The sequence below is a fragment of the Lacerta agilis genome, chromosome 12, assembly GCF_009819535.1.
Source record: "Lacerta agilis isolate rLacAgi1 chromosome 12, rLacAgi1.pri, whole genome shotgun sequence".
NCBI classification, from domain to species: Eukaryota; Metazoa; Chordata; class Lepidosauria; order Squamata; family Lacertidae; genus Lacerta; species Lacerta agilis.
Window position 1 is genome coordinate 44,732,089 of NC_046323.1, and position 19,830 is coordinate 44,751,918.

The following is a 19,830-nucleotide window of genomic DNA, read 5'->3' on the forward strand; positions in this document are numbered from 1 at the left end:
AACTGGAGAGTTGCCACCAGTCAGTGCAAACAGTAATGAGCTGGATGGACCAATTATCTCATTGGGTAGAAGAAAGCTTCATATGCTTCCTGCACTTCACCCAGCAATTGCTGGAGATACTGCCCCTATGACTAACTAAGGACTCTGCGGGGAAGGGAAGTTAACCTAAGGTTACCAGATTTTTTTCAATGAATCCGGGGACACTGTTCAACTTCAATGGATTTTGTATGGGGACTGATCTGTAAATCTGGGGACTGTCCCCGGGAAACGGGGACGTCTGGTAACCTTAAGTTAACCCTTTCTCCCATGCCAGTCCTGATGAAAATCCCCTCTCCCTGAAGAACTCCAAAGAACAGCTTTGGAGTAGGAACCTGCAGTTCCTGTTTATCCACAGTTGCAACAGTGTAGGCTAAGTTGGAACTGCAACCACAAAACAGGAAATGTTCTCCTCAGTTTCTTGAATAGGTTAGTTGGTTTATGTGTTATAAAGCATTGTACATAAAAATTCCCTGGGCTAAACACTGAACCTTTTCAGAATCTTCCTTTCTTTGTGGGGCAGTCAACTCAGTGGTGCTGTGGACCTTCACTGTGGACCCACTGATCTATCCAAGAAAAACAAACACACTTATTGAAGAACCGTGTCTTTGTATGCTAGTGAGAATTAACAAATACCGAACAAGGAAGTATTGAGCACCTGTTTGCAAGTGTGGACACACATATAACAGATGTTAATCACATTTTTGGCAGAAACTCAGGTACTAGCATAATGAAGGGCTATGGAACCTGCCTCTAATCCTGGAAAGAATGAGAAACTTTGGTAGCAATAATCTTCATAATTTCCTAGAGGGTGGATCTGAATCAACAATATTTTTACTTCGGTTCTGGCTTAGTGGAATGCTTCTAGGAATCAAACTGAAAAAACTTAAATTATTATTAATCTCGTGTCTTTTAAAAATGCCCCTTTAAGTTAATGCCAGTCATTAAAAACACTTATAATTTATAAAATGTGAATTTTATATAACTTTATTTTCCCCATATGCTTTTTTTTGGCGGTGAGGAAATCATCCCTGCAAAGGATGATCTGCCTAAACTTTCTTGTTGCGAAAGAGACTGGGTTGGCAGAAGTGTTTCTAGCATATTGTATTTCAATACCCACACCATTCCTACACCAAAAGAATAAAGCTAGGACTTTCTTTATATTAAAAGGGAAAAGTTGCCTTTAGCTATTAGTTTTCCTGAATCCAAGGAGACGGGTGGGGCAGGATCAAAAATGCTTATTTGATCAAAGTTATTGGCTCTGAAGGTATTCTGACCTATGTAAGAAAGATGAAAGGTGTTGTTTTTATTGCGCACTAGTAACAGTGTAATTTTGAACTAATTGGTGTTGAACTGCCAATCACCTACAGGGAATGCAAATAGATACTCCTACAATTTCCTTTGAGGTACTGAAATATTATGTTGGGGCTGGAAGAAAAACAAAATAATACTGTTAAATTGACCTTAAATGAGCTGCTTTGTGGTTTTCTTGGAGAATCCCTTCTAATTTTTCATGACTAGTCTGGACATGTTCTGTCTACCAGTTTGATTTATTGGCTAGACAATGCAGACATTAAACTTTTGTGCTTGTTTGAAATGAAGTTGAGAGACTGTAGTGCTTTGAATAGTTTGTGCTGTCTTTCAGAGTTCTGATTTGATTGCTCTAAAATGTTGCCTTGCTCTTTGGCAAAATATTGGGATTAGTGTTGCCTTGTTATCATCTCAGAGGAAGTTGTAAGACCTGTCATTTATGCGTCAGTGTAAATATTAAAGATTTGATGTATTTCCCATTAACACTGATGTGAAAATTACTGCAGATGCAGCGAGATTTGGTGAGCATCCAAACACCTGTATTGACAAATAAAGCTTCCTTTATACAGGGTAGCCCATTATTTAGCTCACTCTTCTCTACCCCAAGGAGCAGCTGCTCTTTGAGGACTTTCCTAGCTGTGCTGTTAACCTCATTACTGGTGATGCCAGAAGTTGAAACTGGGACCCCATGCATACAAACATTATGCTCCACCTGTGATCTATGGTTCTGTTCCTGATGTAAAATGGTTAAAGAGGTGTTTGCCTCTTTCCATGTGGAAGCAGAGGACAATTTATATTTTTGCAGATGGACCACTACAGGAAAGGTGCATCCTGGTTTCTGCAAAGAAAGGAAGGGCAATGGAAATGCCAAGAACTAGAAAATAAGAAAAAAGCAGGAAAGAGGAAGGAAAACAGCAACTCTTTAGGATCCCAGGGATTCCCAGTGGCGGAGCTTCATTCTCTGGCACTGGGGGTGGGGAGCAGGCGGGGGTGGGGCTGGCATGTGTCCCGGGGGCGGGGGCGCCACCCAAAGGGGCGGGGCATGCATGTTGGGGGCGGGGTGCACCGCCCGCAGGGGCATGATGTGCATTCTGGGGGCGTGGCTTGCAGCCTGCGGGGGCATGGCGCGGGCGGGGGGGGGAGCCGCGATGGAACCCCTCTGGGATCGCACCGATGGGAGTGGTGTGCTCCCAATGCCCCCCCAATAGTCTAGGATTCAAACAACTCATCAGTCACAGTTCTGATTTAACTCATTGGCTAAAAACATAGCTGGCAGCAGCCAGTGTGAGTCTTCTCACAGAAATCATTTAGAAGGTTGCTTGCACATTTTGCTTCATAACTTTTCTACTTGGAGGGCTAGCAGCTTCAGCTCATAGTCTTGGGCCCCTATTGGCATGGGCCCTGGCACAGTTGCTTCTATTGCACCGTTATAACCCAGCCAGGTTTGTTTTAGTAGTCCTAACCAAGTGGCCATGTCTTTCTTCTTGAACAGGGATGTCTTCACCAGTGGAGTACAACACAAAGCAGCTGAAGCAGGAACTAAGTAATGTGAAGAGTATGAAGACAAAATTGGGTAATTACATTGGGCCTTTTCTGTGGTTCCAAGTGTGTGTTAGTTCAGTTTAAAACTGTTTCTAGGTGGTGTTAGAAATCTGTGTGCTTATCATATCAGGTGTTATTACCAAGAGGATCTCTTGTTTAAATAGGTTTTGTTAACATCACACTTCATGGGGGGAAACCCTGCAGTCCTGTAAATGGGTTTTGATTCATTTATGCCCTGTCCTTTTCCCTGATGGAACTCAGTAAATATGTACTTAATAGCTTTTAGTTTTTTTTTTCTTTTCAAAATTAAGTATCCCATCTGATGATGGATGGATATAGTCACACAAGATAAGGAAATAAGAGCCCTACTGGATTAGACCAAAGACCTATGTAGTCCAGCACCCTGATTCCCATAGGTGCCTCTGGGAAACCCACAAATAGGTAATGAGTGCAGTAGCCCTTTGCTGCTGCTGTACTTACCAGCTGGTCTTCAGATGCATTCTGTTTCTGGTCCTGGAGCCATCATAAGCCTTATCCTCCTGGCAGGGCAGGACAATTGACCTATAAATTGCTCCTAAAACCAGAGGTAGGCTAGGAAGTTGTCGTTGGAATTCCACAGTAGTCTTGCTTACAATATTAATCGGAGCTGCTTTTAGTTAAGTGTGGTGGATCTATATCTTAGCGAACTGCTACTGTCAGAATAGGAAAATATGTTTGTCTCTAAACACCTTAATATAGCAAGTTTGCTTATTTTTCTCTTAAAAGAACGACGGAAAAAGGCTTCAGCTTGGGAGAGGAATCTTGTGTATCCAGCTGTAATGATCCTGCTGCTAATTGAAACTGTAAGCTGTAATTTCCTTCCATTGCTTAAAACCCATCTGTCCTTTTGAGATTAGTGATCTTTTTCATGTACGTGTGTGAGCTGAGTAACAATCAAATAAGGAGCTGTTTTTGTCTCCCTAAGCCAGTGGTTCTCAAACTTTTTTCTCTGGGCCTAGGCCACACATCCAGAATAAAAATTTGCTTATGCCACACCAATTTTTTATTGATAAGAAGTACATTAGAAAACAAAAAGAAACAACTCCTATTCGTGCTTGATTTATAACATAGAACACAACTACTTTATAATATGATTGTGGGACATCCAGAGAGTTTAAACAATTATATTGATGTGATATGATATGATATGATACTATACTACACTAAAATGTTTAAATATTTATTTGATTGTTCTTGAATCTTCCTGCCACACCAGTGTGGCAGGCCACACCCTATGGGAACCACTGCCCTAAGCCATTAGCACTCTGTTTTCTTCTCTAATACAGAGGGGGATTCCTCAGAAATGGTAATCAGTGTGAAATGCAGCAAACATTTTTGAACCTTCATGCAGGGCCGTCTTAAAGGGATCAGCCGCCCTGGCGCGACGATCCCTCAGCGCCCCCGGTGGGCCGCCTCTCTGCCCACCTCCCTCCCGCACTGGCCGCCCCTCGGGAGGGGGGGTGGGCGAGCGGGAGATGAGGGGCGTGGCGCTGCAAGCCGCCCGCCCTCTGGAGCCCCATCTGGAGCACTGGGAAGGGCTCTCAAAGCCCCGCGCCACTCCAGCGCCACGCCCCTCATCCCCCGAGGGGTGTCCAGCGCGGGAGGGAAGTGGGCGAGCAGGGGATGAGGGGCGTGGCACTGGAGCGGCGCGGGGCTTTGCGCGCCCTTCCCAGCGCTCCAGCTGGGGCTCCAGAGGGCAGCCGGCTTGCAGCTTGCCTGCCGGCGCGGGTTGGGGAGGGGGCGCCTGGTATGCCGGCGGGCTCGCGGGGGCGCCCCTGGGGGGCCTGGCGCCCTGGTGCACCGCGCCACCCAGCCCCTATGATGAGACGGCCCTGCCTTCATGGCTTGATGTTTCTTTTTCTTTTTTAGGCAATCTCTGTCCTCTTGGTTGCTTGCAATATTCTTTGCCTGCTGGTTGATGAAACTGCAATGCCAAAGGGGTCAAGGGTAAAGTGTTACTCTTTTGTGATATTAACACCAGCAAAAGGCACATTGACAGCACAATCTAATACATGCCTACATGGAAAAGTCCCAATGAATTCAGTGGGCTTCAGGAAAATGGGTATAGAATTGCAGTCTTAAGAGACCTGTGTTCAGAAGTATGAATTCTGTCCCTGACTTTGAGTTTAATAGCAGTCACACAGCCTCAGTTTTCATATTGTGAAGTGTGCTTCACACATTGTTTGGCATGTGGAACATATCTAAATAGAATAAAAGGAACACTCTCAATAATCAAGTGTCTGAAGCAGCAGCATATGTGTACAAGATAATAATGCACAGAGCCGTTAGATGTCAACATTAACACCACTGCTGGTGGGGAAAGCTGTTTAAAGTGGCATGTATCTAAAGCAACAGGGATCACATCAGCAGCAAGACTGAATAAAGCTCCAGTTGTGTACAGTCACCCTTCTTTATATATATCTTAGTTATATTGTGACTTTTCTGTTACTCTATTTACACATGGAGCATGATTTAGAAAGAGTTGCATTTACTGTTGAGACTGCAGTAGCCAGTAAGGCAAGCTGCTTTACAATTCCCTAGTTTCCCTTTATTTGCGTCAAATTATTTGTGCATTTCAATATTTGTTCTGAATGTGCACACTGGCATTCTAACGTAGCTCATATGGATGGAAAATAATTATGTTTTGGAATGTCTGGCTCATATTTTCAGCCTTGATAGTGTGTGATTATTAATGGCTAGGGATTAGCTTAGTAAGAAGATTATCAGAAAATGATTCTTCATAACTCTTCATTTTTAGTACTTCTGTCCAATGCACTTGAGATTTTATGGGCAGAAAAATAACAATGCTCTCTGTATAATACTTTTATTTCTTAAATCTTGCAGGGGCCTGGCATAGGAAATGCCTCTCTGTCCACATTTGGTTTTGTGGGAGCAGCACTCGAGATCATTCTGATTTTGTATCCTTTCTTTCAGTAGGCGTTCTTGTTCTGTTAACAAGTATTCTGTCTAATTTTCTGGGACGCTGTTAATTTACTAAGACACTTGGCTAGAAGAGAGAAAATGACAGGCCAGCCATTCCCATGCACTCAAAAGTGGTTGTTATTTTTTTGTCTCTCTCTTGCTCTCTCTGCCCCCCTTCCCTTTGTGGTGCTCAAGTCTTCTAGGAGTCTGAAACCGGCATTCTTTAGTGGTTCTTTTATTCCTTGATTCTCACAGCTATCTAATGGTCTCTTCGGTTGTTGGCTTCTATAGCTTACGCTTTTTTGGAGATTTCACTCCCAGAAAGGATGACACAACGATGACAAAGGTAGGTTAAAAAGTCTGAGGTGGTGATGTCTCCCTCCTCTTGCTTGCCCATTTCTTCCACCCAAGGCAAACCTGACTCCCCCAGATGGTAATTGCTCTGAATGGCTCATTTGTGGTGATTAGTGTTTGTAAGTTGCTAAACAGACTAGAAGATTTTTTTCAGGCCCTGAATAGTCTTGAGGGGGAGGGGAAGGAAGGAAAAGCCTTGTCCTGTTTAGTTTGGATGGCGTCCATTCACTTGTAAAGTGCTGGAATGGCCAAGCTTGTTAACTAGCCATAGAAAATCTGTTGAAGGATTCTCTCCCCCCCTTGTATTGCTAATGAGTAACTTTGTGCAAACTGTACTTTAGGAGCTTCTTTGAAATGCAAAGAATTTGGTTGCTACAAGTAATGCAGGCAAATTAATTCAAATTGAATAACTAAATAGGAAGTAGTTATATTCAGCAACACTTTTTATTCTGAGGCTACTTTGACTTTTCCAGAACTTTATAGTGGCTTTAGAAGAACTAGTGCTGGGGTGTACACATTAAAATGTCATTCCCACAAACAGAGCAAAAATATTTAAATTGAAAACCTACTGGCCATTAACTTCTGAATTTTTGAGATCCCCTTTCTCCTTCTTTCTTCCTTTCTTTTTTTGTATTCAAAGAATTGGAGGAGGGGGAAAAGATTTGCTTTCATCTTGCAAGCAATTCTTGAAAGTGGGAAAGTAAACAACTATAGATGATCCTTGATTAAAAATGTTGAGGAGTCCCATTATATATGCTCAGCCCCTTCACATACAGCGTCTTAGAAAAATGATTTGTGGGCCAATTACATATATCTAGAGAGTTTGAAAACTTGTATTGTGTTTTGGCAAGTTTTAATATAATAGTGCTATACTGATATGAGGTACATCTCTTGCACAAGCACTGTGAAATGTGAAAGAGCAATTCTGTACCCAGAGGTTAAGTTAAGGGCAGCTGTTTTTTCATACCTTTGTGAAACTGAAGAAAGGAAACAGTAAGGTTCAGTCCCCATCTATACTATATAATGTAACATTTTATTAGATTGATATACTCTACCTTTGTCCAAAGGAGCTCATCACACATTTGTGTAATCCATGCTTAATGTGTGATGGTCAGATTCAACTACCCATTGCATAAGCGGAAGCCAGTGCAAGGACTCCCTCTAGTGCAGGGGTGGCCAGCTCCCAAGAGACTGTGATCTACTCACAGTTAGAAACTGACAGTGATCTACCCCCTTTTGGGGGGTTCAGGTCAAAGTTTTTGAGCTTTTTTTTAGGAAGGAGGAAAGCCTGTGTTTGGGGGGTTCAGGTTGAAGTTATTGAGCTTTTTTTAGGGAGGAATGGCACTTTTTTGGGGGGGTGCATGGCAAAAATGTTGAGCTTTTCTTAGGGGAGCCAAAGTTGTTGAGATTCTTTGGGGGGAGCCAGTGATCTGCCATTGATCTACCACAGGCGGCCAGTGATCTACCAGTAGATCATGATCTATCTGTTGGACGTGCCTGCTCTAGTGCAGTGGGGCTTCCCCCCTCCTTCCCCCTGTGCCTCCCTCAAATCTGCTCTGGAGGATCAGGAGGCTCCAAGAACAGTGCACAGGGGAAGGAGAAGAGAGATCATTCTGCTGGGCAAGGAGAAATGTTTGCATTGATGGAGCAGTCTCCTGGATGCTGTGTTGAATTACCCCCTAAATCTTGAACATGTAAGCAAGTGTTTCTAAAAGTGGCCTTAAATGCCTGTTGCTCATTTCAACACAGAGACCAAATGCCGTTCTGGATGCACAGAGGCTGGAATCTCTGCATCTGGGAAGCCAACATAACATTCACTGTTACGTTAAAAAGCATCTGTGGCAGAAATAGGGGCATAGTATGCTTTCTTGGTGTTTGTATGATACAGTATATGCCAATTTCAAAAGTCCCTGTGGTCTATATAAGAATTTTTAGAGGAGACTTGAGTTGTTTGGGAACAAATGGCTTACAGCAATACTGGAGAAATGCAGAGGAAACATTAACCTTAGGGATGGGCAGACTTTGAAATAAAATTAGAAGAAGCTGGGGTGTGTTTTCAGTGCCTTACTTGGTAGACTTAGAGCTCATCTATCATATTGAAATACTTTTTTTTTTTGTTCAAACAGATAATTGGGAACTGCGTTTCAATCTTAGTCCTCAGTTCAGCTTTGCCAGTTATGTCAAGGACACTGGGTAAGTCTTATTTCTGTTTTTTAGAAAACTCTTTATTGAGGTGTGTGTAGTTTGGTGTCATTGTCTACAGATAAGTAAATGGTTTCAGTCATATTTTCAGGAAAGAAAATCTAGGTACAACTTGAGTGTCTTATGAAACAGCTTTCTGAACATACTTTGCTGGAGCTCTTAAGCTAGTGCAGACTCTGATCATTCTTCCTATGTCAGTGCCATACTTTGAGCATGTTGGGGCTTTTGTTTTAAACTGGAAAAGCCTCAAAAACAGTTTAGCACTTGGAAAACACTAATGGCGTCCAGCAACGCTTCCTGCTGCGTTTCCCTGCTTCTCCAGTGCTTTTGCAGAGTTGTTCAAACTTCAAACTTCTTGCGCAACGGTGTGTGTGCCTTTCTTGCCAGCAAATAAACTCCACAGAGTCCAGCTTGTTTTAAGCAAGCACACTTTATTTACAAGCATAAATCACGGACATTCTTTCCCGGAGATACGGACGACATGTCTCTCGCTCCAGTCAAAAGTGAAAGTAGACTGAACAGAAAATAAACAGTGCGTCACAAATCACATAGGCTTCGCATACCGCAGAACTAACCGGATGTTGTGACACCATCCTCCCTGTGGGAGGGGCGAACTGTTGAGCTTATTTAACCCTGAAAGCTCCAAACCTCACAGAGCATTACTGCTGGGGTTCCAGAAACACAAGCAGCAATGCCTAAGTTTCCTTGTAAGCCTGTGGCTTTGGTGGCAGGCCCTAAAAGGACAGAGTTAAGAGGAAAAACCCTGGGAAAAGTCAGCATATATTTGCTTGGTAGCTCACCCTTGCCTTCTGTGTAGTGTTTTTTTTCATGCAAAGAGGAAATATAGACAGTAAGAATCTTATACTGACAAACCCTGGGGTTTCTGTGTGTCAATGTGTGTATAGACTTTACAGCCTGATTTCAAGCAAATTGCCCTCCCAGTGTGGCTAGCAAAGATTAAAAATAAACTAAGGCATAAATATTAGCAGTAAAAGGACAGGGCAGCAAAAGCCTAAAACACAGCTGTAGTCTAAATTTCACAGAGCTCAGTGGTAGTTTCCCACCAGCACCTGAAATCTGCCTCTGTGATAGGAATGGAGCAACTGATTCAAAGTGCCCCAGTTCTGAAGCTGAGTAGCCTGCCCTTGATTGATGGTATCAAAAGCTGCTGAGAGGTTTAGCAGAATTAACAAGGTCATACACCTGTGTCCTTCAGGTGTCAGGGCAACCAAGCTAGTTTCAGTACTAAAACTAGTCCTGAAGTCAAATGGAATGTAGACCATCAGGTTTGTCCAAGAATGCAGTCTTGCAGTTTGGAGGCCAGTGTAGCACAATGGATAGGTCTGGGGTTGATTGGGGAAAATCCAGACTCAGGTGTCTTCATAGCCACAAACCTCAGTGAGGTGGTCTTGTTGAAAAGCCACACAGACTGTTTCATAACACGAATGACCTTGTCATTGCGATAATAGGAAAACAGCTGCAGCCACAGGTAACAAAACTAATATACTTGGGCTATTACAATGGGCTGTACATTGTGCTGCCTTTTGCAGACAGTCTGGAAATTGCAAGTAGCTCAGGTTACAGCTGCAAGGCTAACTGGGGTGGGTGGTGGGATCATAGTCCCCTGTGCTCGACTGGCTGCAGTGGTTCTCAGTCTTCTTTCTGAGCTCAGTTCAAAGTCTTGGTGCCCTTTAAAGCCCTTCATGGCTGCAGTGCAGCGACAGAAACAATAATTTGTAAGCTTCTGCTCTGGATTTCCTGGCCTTCTGAGGTGTGGTGGTTTATAACAGGACAAGAGCAGTTTTAGTTGTGGGACCCCACTGTCCTCGTTTTGGAATATCCTCCTCCAGGAGACTTGCTTGGCACCATATTGTTCTTTTAATGTTTAGATTCTGAGGTTTCTGAAGACCATTTCAGAAGTGCAGGATACAAATAAATAAATAAATAAGACCTCTATAAATAGTTAGCAAATATGAGCTTTTCCGTCATAACTGATGGTACTTGCTAGATAAGTAGAGAAAACGAGGGAAACCAAAGGAAAGTAGCATCAACAACCTAGAAAGAGCTACTTGAGGAACTCTCAAATGTTATTTTCCCTTCAATGGAGCAAGCCCCCTGTGCTATTCCACAAACTGCTTTTGAAATTATCATCAATTTAGCAATTTTTCTTAACTTTTAGTACACATTCATTTAAATAATGAAGTGAGTAATTGCAGCCATTAGGTGTCTCAGCCTAAAAAAATGTGAGGGGTAAAAATAGGTCTGTAATCTTTTGCTGCTGATGGCTTTCTAGGGTGGTGGGAAAACCTTATATTCATTGTCAACTGGCATGAAGATGACCTTCTTATAGAAAATATAATCAGGAAGAAAATGAGTGTGCACACATGCACACAAGAGCATATGTCATTGCTGCTACACAGAAAGCAAATTAAAGGCAAGAATCCCTAGTTCCCTGCTGAGGGACACAAATGAAATTCCTATATTGTTTGCCATTGAGATAAAAGGAAGGCTAAAACTGCAAAGATGAACAGTTAAAACACAGCTAACAAAATGCACATACACAGCTGTCCAAACAGGATTAGTGGAGTGCATTAGGGTACAGTGAGTCATGTGGTGCTTTGCAGAATCTCAAAACACACCACATTGGATGCTATGAAGCTTTTCATAGTATGAGTTAAGCAGGCTTTTGGATGATAAAATGTCTAGGGCTCTTGTCATAATGGGAATGGCAAATGGGAAAGTAAAATTATCTGTATTAGAACATTCAGTGACTTTCACCCCACCATCAACCTAACAGTGAGTGAACCAATCTATGCAAGAAATATATTTTCTGGACACTACTATAAAAATACAGGATGGGTGCATAGACACCACCTTATACTGAAAACTGACCGACCAACAAACATATCTACATGCTTCCAGCTACCATCCCAAACATACCAAACAATCAATTGTATATAGCCAGGCTCTGCATTACAGCTGCATCTGTTCCAACTCTACAGACAGGGATTCTCACCTAAGAGATCTACAGCGAACCTTTTTGGAACTAAAATATCCGCCTGATGAAGTTAAACAACAGATCAACAAAGTCAGACTGATATACCCAGAGGGAACTTGCTGCAAGACAGACCCAAAAGAGAAAATAACAGAACACCGCTAGTAATCACATACAGCCCCGAAGTTAAAACAGTTCAATGCATCATCAGAGACTTACAGCCTCTCCTAGATAACGACAGTTCTCTTTCTCAAGCTCTGGGAGGAAGACCTTTCATTGCCTACGGACAGCCACCCAATCTTAAACAACTCCTCACCCACAATAATACAGCAACCAGATTTAACATGGACGCTGGTACCAGAGCCTGCAATAAACCGAGATGCCAACTTTGCTGCCACATACACCCAGACAAACACCATCACTGGACCGAACAACATCAAACATACCATCTCAGGCCTATTTAATTGCTCATCTTCTAACATTGTGTAAGCCATCAAATGCCAGCAGTACCCTTCAGCTCTCTATATTGGACAAACAGGCCAAACCCTATGCCAAAGGATAAATGGACATAAATCTGACACCAGGAATCACAAGACAGAGAAGCCAGTAAGAGAACACTTCAGTCTCCCAGGACATTCAATACAGGTTCTCAAAGCAGCTGTCTAATTACAAAAGAATTTCAGAAATAGACTTGAAAGAGAAGTAGCTGAATTACAACTATTACTAAACCGAAAACTATGGAGAGACCTGGTCTGAATAGAGATATTGGATTCTTGTCTCATTACATATGCTAAAGCTATTTTTGGTCATCTGCATCCTATCCCTTGCTTTTTCCTATAGGACTAATTGCAGTCGTTAACAGTTGCCAACAGATTTATCATACCCATTGAGCCAATCACCCATCTCCTACTACCCTTCTGAGAAAACCCCCCACTCCACCCTCCCACTATATATAAGGGTCTGCTCTGGTGACTTCTGTTTCAGTGTATCTGAAGAAGTGTGCATGCACACGAAAGCTTATACCAGAACAAACTTAGTTGGTCTCTAAGGTGCTACTAGACGATTTTTTAATTTATTTCAATTAAAGTACTTGGAAATCATTTTTCAATCTTAGATATCACCCTCATTCATTTGCTTTTCTGAATTATGTCACATTCTCTTCCCCCTGCAGGTATTACCAGGTTTGATCTCCTTGGAGACTTTGGAAGGTTTAACTGGTTAGGAAATTTCTACATCGTGCTATCCTACAATATCCTCTTTGCCATTGTGACAACCCTGTGTCTGGTTAGAAAGTTCACCTCTGCAGTTAGAGAGGAGCTTCTCAAAGCATTAGGTAACATTTGTTCTCTTTCTTTTGATAGCCATATTGTGCATAATTTGAATTTAAACTTTCCCTCTAGAGTTATAGGGAGAGTAATTTGCCTGGTGTGGGTTTCCAGCTTCCTTCATGTGAAACCTACCACTCAAGGTGCCCTCTACCTCTCTGGTATAAAAAGACATAAGTGGTGAGTGGTTCTGTGTTGAGTTCACCTAGTTTATTCCTTTTAAGAAAACAATTTATTTGTTTGATTTTATCCCATCTTTCTGTCAAGTGGTGCTCAAGGCAACTTATAATGAAGCAAAAGTAAAAATACAGTGGTGCCTCGCAAGACGAAATTAATTTGTTCTGCGAGTGCTGTCGTGTAGCGAAAATTTCGTCTTGCGAAGCACGGACGGGGGAAGCGCGGTTTGACGAAAAAAAAGCGAAAACTTTTCGTCTTGCGAGTCGCGCCCATAGGGAAATTCGTCTTGCGAGTCACCCTTTCATTAGCGAATGTCTTTCGTCTAGCGAGGCATTCATCTTGCGAGGTACCGCTGTAAAAACAACTAAAACAACTAGTTGAACCAATTGTTTTGCATACTTACCGTGTCCATAGCAAGCCAGCTTATGAAGCCAAAAGCCTGTTTGAATAAAAACTTTATCTACCATCTGAAGAAGTGTGCATGCACACGAAAGCTCATACCAAGAACAAACTTAGTTGGTCTCTAAGGTGCTACTGGAAGGAATTTTTTATTTTATTTTGTTTTGACTATGGCAGACCAACACGACTACCTACCTGTAACTGGTACCATCAGAATGTTAGTTATGATCTGCAAAAGCCTACACAATTTGAGGCCAAGTAGTTCTCTGGCTTGTCATGATTTAATAGCCAGTACTTTTGAATTTTCCCTGAGAGCAGACTGGTACCAAATGAAGCTCTTGTAATATGGGAGTTGCATGCCACCTACAGCTTGCCTTGTTCAATAGCCTGGCTGCAATATTCTGAAGCAGTAGAACTTTCACTGTTCAGTCAGCATCAACAACAGCACATTACAGTAGTTCAGATAAGATGTAACTAAGGAATGTGTTGCCACAATCAAATCAACCAACACCGAGAGAGGATATTTCTTATCAGGTTTTGACATGCCAATTGGTTTGCTTTGAATAATGATGCAAAAGCTGGAAAGCTTTGAGGTGGAAATTTAGGAATTGCAACATACTCATGGACAGAGAGGTTTTGAGTAGACGAATGATGCTCTGTTGTGCTTTTCAAACTGCATGATGTAGTTTGTTTTACAGTTTTTGAGGCTTATTTTACTTGACAATTTAGTAATAATGAAATTACAGATGTATGAATTCAACTTCACATTAACACATTAGAAATCAATAGACAAAGGCATGACGAATGTTCAGTATTTGTTGTGTGAAAGTGAGATGTGATGGAAAGCTCACATACAGCTCCCCTCCCCCTCTGTAATGACGGATAGAATTTAAATTTGTATAATGATGCCATGACATTCTGCTTCTCCCATCAGCAACCAAATATTTAGACCTGGGGAGAGGAAGTGCCACCTATTATGACTTTACAGTGTTTGCAAGTTCTACTAGACAGTTGCAAGGGGCAGTTAAGTTGCACAGATGCTGTTCTTGTGCCATTTATAATCCTGTCTAGTTTCTCATGTTCTCAGATAAGGTCTCCACAGACAAAAATCTTCAATTTATTTATGTATTGGAACAAAGACTAATGTGATTTTGAAAACACCTATACTTGTCAGAAGTGAAAGAGAAATTTAAATTGACTATCTTTTGAAATGTTTTGCAGGTTTAGACAAGCTTCACCTCTCACACAATGCAAGAGACTCTGAGGCTGCAAAGCCATCTGTAAATGGGCACCAGAAAACACTGTGAAAAGCAGGTGGTGGAACCGAGCCCTTTTGACTTCATGACATTCCTGTCACTTCATAGCACTTGTTTTTGTATTGCTTTTTCTTGTTTGTATATTGGGTCCAAGTTGATAAAAAAATTGCACCCAAGAAAGCTGGGTGTATCAGACTGTACTCTCTTCTTGCCCAGATTGATCCATGTTAAATTACCATGTCAGCTGGTGCAGAATTGTGTCTTGAAACCTGGAAGCGGAAAAGAAAACTGCATTCCTCTTTGGACACACCTCCATATTCATCTATCAACATATTAGGCCAAGAATCTCCCGAGCATAAACCTTTTGCTGAAGAATTAGGCTGGGTGTCTGAGATGAGCCTTGCTAGTTGAAAATGGCAAATCCTTTACTAGAGTTGCTGCTTTTTCAGTAAAATTTCATTACGAAAACTGACAACTTAAAGAGAGTATGGTAAGATCCAGGATCAGTACATTCATTGCCCGTCTGATGAGTTTCCACCGTCATTGTGTCTTAAGATACCAGCCGTTCCTGGTTCTAAATGACAAAGTGGCCTACAGTTATCACTAAAGGTAACGTCTACTGACACTCATGGATTACACAATAATGTAACCCTAGGTTGCAGTACTAAATTGTAATTTCACAGACATCTGATTGTGATGTACATAATCATGCATTTTAGGGCAATCACACAACTCCATTAAATGCACAGAGAATTCTGTTGATTTCCTTCTGTGTAATGTGTCGCCTTATATGCATAAGCAATGAGAAAAGGATACAATAGCACACAACTTCCACAAGTGTTAAAACAATTATCCCACTCTAGGTGCCCTGGGTTAAGTGTGCAGTGCATTCTAGTTCATTAGAATAGACCATTTTTTCATTATTTCCTTTGTTGATCTATCTTTTTAAAAAACATGGAGTAATCAGGTAGCAGATTATCAACTCCAGTTTTTTAAATATGAAAATATAGTTTCTAATTAAGGCATGCAATTTTCATTGATATTGTTACACTTTAGCAAATCTTGTAACACATGAATCTGAAGGAAGTTAGTATACATACTGTGAGTAGAGGTAGGTAGATTGTAAAGGCTAGCATGATATTGTATGAAACTTTGCTGAAGGTTTGTAGTTCTTGGATGATGAAGTGACACTGGCCATTCATAGATGAGCACATTTTATAAGTTTGATCCCATAAGGTTAACTGGATCTTCACAACTTTAATGTTTTACCTCACTTTGAAAATATCAGTATTATATTACTCTCAGTAAATCCAAAACTGGGTTTTGATGTGTTGTACAATGTTGAAATAATTCTGCAAATTATCCTGCTTTTTAAGAAAGATCAGAATGTTACTAGATTCATTGGGGCTCACAAGCATTTTCCGCACTGTTTTGACATCAGTGTAGAGTTCCTGCACATTAGACACTATTTTAAGTTTCATATGATTTCTTATGAAAATTAATCTTGCATTAAATTTTGGAAGGTAGCATTTATAGTAAATACATTGTAGATTTTTTTTCTAATATTGTCAGTGGAAATGACAAGTAGAGCAGATGCAGGACAGAACTTATTTTCATAAAACTATTTCTGGGAACTGGAATAAATTGTAAATTGTGGGCTTTTTGCCACAGTGGAAAATGTAGAGAAATCGACTCACTCAGTGACATTGTTAGGGTAATCAGATTAAGCCAAGATATGCACAAGTGCTGTGCACCACATACAGCACCCTTCACATAAGTGGGGAAAGAAGCCAGGAAGCTGTAGTTATGAATTAACTATAACTTCACATCACATGCAAATGGGAAAGTTAATGGCTTCTGAACAAACCAGCCAACTTGTGGATAAGCTTATTTGGAAGCTGTTAAGCAAGGGAAGTTGCAATGAACTTTTGCTTTCTGACTTGTTTTTCCATTCACATGAAGGGAACGGCAAAGCAAGAGCAAAAGGGAGAGTTGAGAGCAGTGTGTTTGTGCCTAGCCCAGCTTATTAAACAAGCATTTGATTGTCTGAACCAAGCCCAAGAGTTTAGATGTTGATACCTTGTATCTCAATTTGAAATGGTAGTAATTGGTTTTAGGATTTTTAGTGTGCTTGGCACCTCCACTCAACACCACATTGAAACATACTCATGTGCATGTCATAATAGTAATATGCCTACAGAAAAAAGTGGATTCTGTAAAGGTACATCAACAGTATGCTTATTTCCATAGCTACAGCAGTCAACATACAGATGGATCCAACTGAATTTGAAAGTATTTGTGATTCTGTGGCTATCATGCTTTGAACAAAGTTCATACCAAATTAATTGAGAATTTTAATCCATGTTCTTCATAGGTAGAGAGTTGACTTAGACAAATTTGCAAATTAAACATCAAAGACAATACATGCAGATGGCATGAGGAATCTTCCGTAAGTACCTTAATAAACCTGGGTTAGTTCACCTGTAAGCGCTCTACTGTACAGCCCCATTCAAATCAGGAGTTGTGCAAGAGGAAATGCTGCCCTGAAAATTTTGCCTTTGGTTATCCTGGGGTGGTTAGCGTTAATGGTAACATGGTATGAAATCTGCCCCCATCCCCAAAAGTCATTTGATTAGTGAAGGCTCCATCTCAATTCTTGTAAATTCCTAGGATCAGGTGTGCAACTTATCCTATGTATTGGTGTGCATCTCGATCGGGGGTGAGGTGCTTTCTTCCCTCTCAAGGGCGACATTTGGGACAATATTTGTGGTGCTAAATAGGCTAGTGATGGGTAGGACCTCTTCCTCCCCTTCCATTCCCTGCCCCTTCCCAGCCACTTGCATGAAATTAGGCCAAATACTAAATTGCCCCATGTAAAGTTTTAATGCCTTTGGCAGGAAAATAGGAGGGACCTATCTAGTAATGTGACCAATGCCATGGCAGCAAATCATTGTTTCCTGCTGCTACAAGAATAATACAGGCCATCTCACCCTGTGAAATTGAAGTATAACCTGGCTATTGCTGCCTCCCACTTCCAAACTTACACAAAAATTCACAATGCACCACTCTGGAGATGCATGTGAAATAAGAGTCAATAGAAGGGGGACAGATTCAGTACCCCCCCCATTATAAATATATGTGATGGTCTCCTGTTCCTTGACTTTGTCCATGTGAAATTGTTAAAATTGTCATTTTATCCCTCAGTTCAAATTATTTTACAGATGAAGTTCTACTTTCAAACATAGTGATAAAAATTACACATAAATACTTAGTTATAAAGGCTTAAATGTGTTTAAGTAGATGGTATTAGTAATTCTTTGATGGATACTAGTAATGTATTCCTAGTGGTTTGACTCGTGTAGTCAAGTGTTTTGTACCTTTTTTAAGGTACAAAAACCTCTACTTCAGTCATAAACCATCTGCCTCGTTATGAGGCTAAAGCACAATTATGCTTTTCTTGTATGAGCTAGATGTATATCAAATCAGACCAAAAATGTATGCAAGTTAAGTGTCTTAAGTGCGCCATTGTTTGGCTTTCTCCTCCACTGGTACACTGTGTTAACACAGCGTGACAGAATTGTTGTTGCAAAGTCTGAGCACATCTTTACTATTTAGCCTTTTAAGCTAATGTCAAACAGACATAGAGGGGTTATTTAGAAGTTGGATTCACTAGGACACTTTGTTTACAGATTGTAATGTGACGTTTACCTTCACCTCTTTCTCCAATCTCTTTTACACAGTTGCCTGTTTTACAGTATCAATTAAAGGATTTGACAATATGTTCTTCTACCACTTACTTGGTTCAGAGGTGTTTCATTCAGCTAAAGCTTCATAATGGTGCACCTTGCCATCTGTTCACTGAAAACACTTTGACATTGTTTACAGCCTGGTATTGAGAACATCTCAGAGATGTTCTGCCTGCACTGAGATTTTTCTTTTCTCCTCTTAGGGAGCTTGTGAACTTTCTTCAGAAGAAATGGGGAGTGGGTAGCAATGTATGTAGTTGTTTGTATGGGTGAAGTTTATGGGCAATAAGTTACGCCACCTTTACAAATCTTTGGGGTGTACCATTAATGTGCCCAGGAACACTTTTTAAATAGAGGATGGATGAAAGCACATCCAGATAGGGGAATACATACATCCCATGATTTGAAAGCTGACCACAGACAGAATGTTGTAGAAAGCTCCTCTCCTCACTCCTGTACAATACCTATTGGTATGTAAAGGTAAAGGAACCCCTGACCATTAGGTCCAGTCATGTCCGACTCTGGGGTTGTGGCGCTCATCTCGCATTACTGGCCTAAGGAACAGGGTACAGCTTCCGGGTCATGTGGACAGCATGACAAAGCCACTTCTGGCGAATAATAATAATAATAATAATAATTTATTTGTACCCCGCCCATCTGGCTGGGTTTCCTCAGCCACTCTGGGCGGCTTCCAACAAATATTAAAAATACATTAAAATGTCACAGAACCAGAGCAGCGCACGGAAACGCCGTTTACCTTCCCGCCAGAGCGGTGCCTATTTATCTACTTGCACTTTTGAGCTCACCCCATCGTGGGGATTCGAACCGCCGACCTTCTGATCAGCAAGCCCTGGGCTCAGTGGTTTAACTCACAGCGCCACCCGCGTTACACAAGAAGTTCCTTCTTGAGTAGTGTAGTCAGAAAATAACCAAGCAGGAAGACACTGGTTCTATCTGCAAGTGAGTTGGAATTCTGTTCTAGCATTTCCTCATTGCATTTATACTGGTGCTGTCTTTTCTAGCCCCAGTGTCTAGCCTGTTGTCATACTCGCATCATGGTGAGTGTAGGGAATAAAATTCCTTGAGTGTATTTGGCTTGTGCCTCACTCACATGGGCAAGGAGCACATGGCCAAATCTTGCAAGTATTGCCAGAAATGGGAAAAAAAGATTGCTGGCTTCACACAAAGCATTTCTAAGCTGTTGAGAACTGCCTCAATTGTCTCTTTACTTGCTTGCCTCCTACTCCCATCTCTTGGTGAGCTTGTTATTCTTCCCATTTGGGACTCTGTAGAACCCACAAACAAAAGTTACCTTCCTGTTAACTATCCTTCAAGTGGCTGTCCTGTGGATAAACAGCCATTCTTCAACCTTGTGAGTTCTTTTATATTTTGCTGAAAGCCGCCCAGAATGGCTGGGGCAACCCATCAGGTGGGTAGGGTACAAGTAATATAATATTATTTCTTTTTTGTGAGGAACTGACTTTATGGGACAGAAAAGCTCTCTTCAGGGATTAGGATGGTGGTTC

The 19,830-nt window shown here is 41.4% G+C and overlaps 1 protein-coding gene across 1 annotated transcript in view; it reads left to right on the forward strand.

The window, feature by feature from the left end:
* LMBR1 (limb development membrane protein 1) overlaps positions 1-18,348 on the forward strand; it is a 62,773-nt gene extending 44,425 nt beyond the window's left edge. Inside the window, exons 10-17 of the mRNA XM_033166275.1 lie at positions 2,840-2,920; positions 3,655-3,731; positions 4,798-4,875; positions 5,773-5,846; positions 6,106-6,196; positions 8,331-8,397; positions 12,573-12,734; positions 14,524-18,348. Coding sequence (XP_033022166.1) covers positions 2,840-2,920; positions 3,655-3,731; positions 4,798-4,875; positions 5,773-5,846; positions 6,106-6,196; positions 8,331-8,397; positions 12,573-12,734; positions 14,524-14,609 — 716 coding nt within the window. The 3' untranslated portion in view covers positions 14,610-18,348. The remainder of the gene's footprint in view (positions 1-2,839; positions 2,921-3,654; positions 3,732-4,797; positions 4,876-5,772; positions 5,847-6,105; positions 6,197-8,330; positions 8,398-12,572; positions 12,735-14,523) is intronic.
* Positions 18,349-19,830: the final 1,482 nt, after the last annotated feature.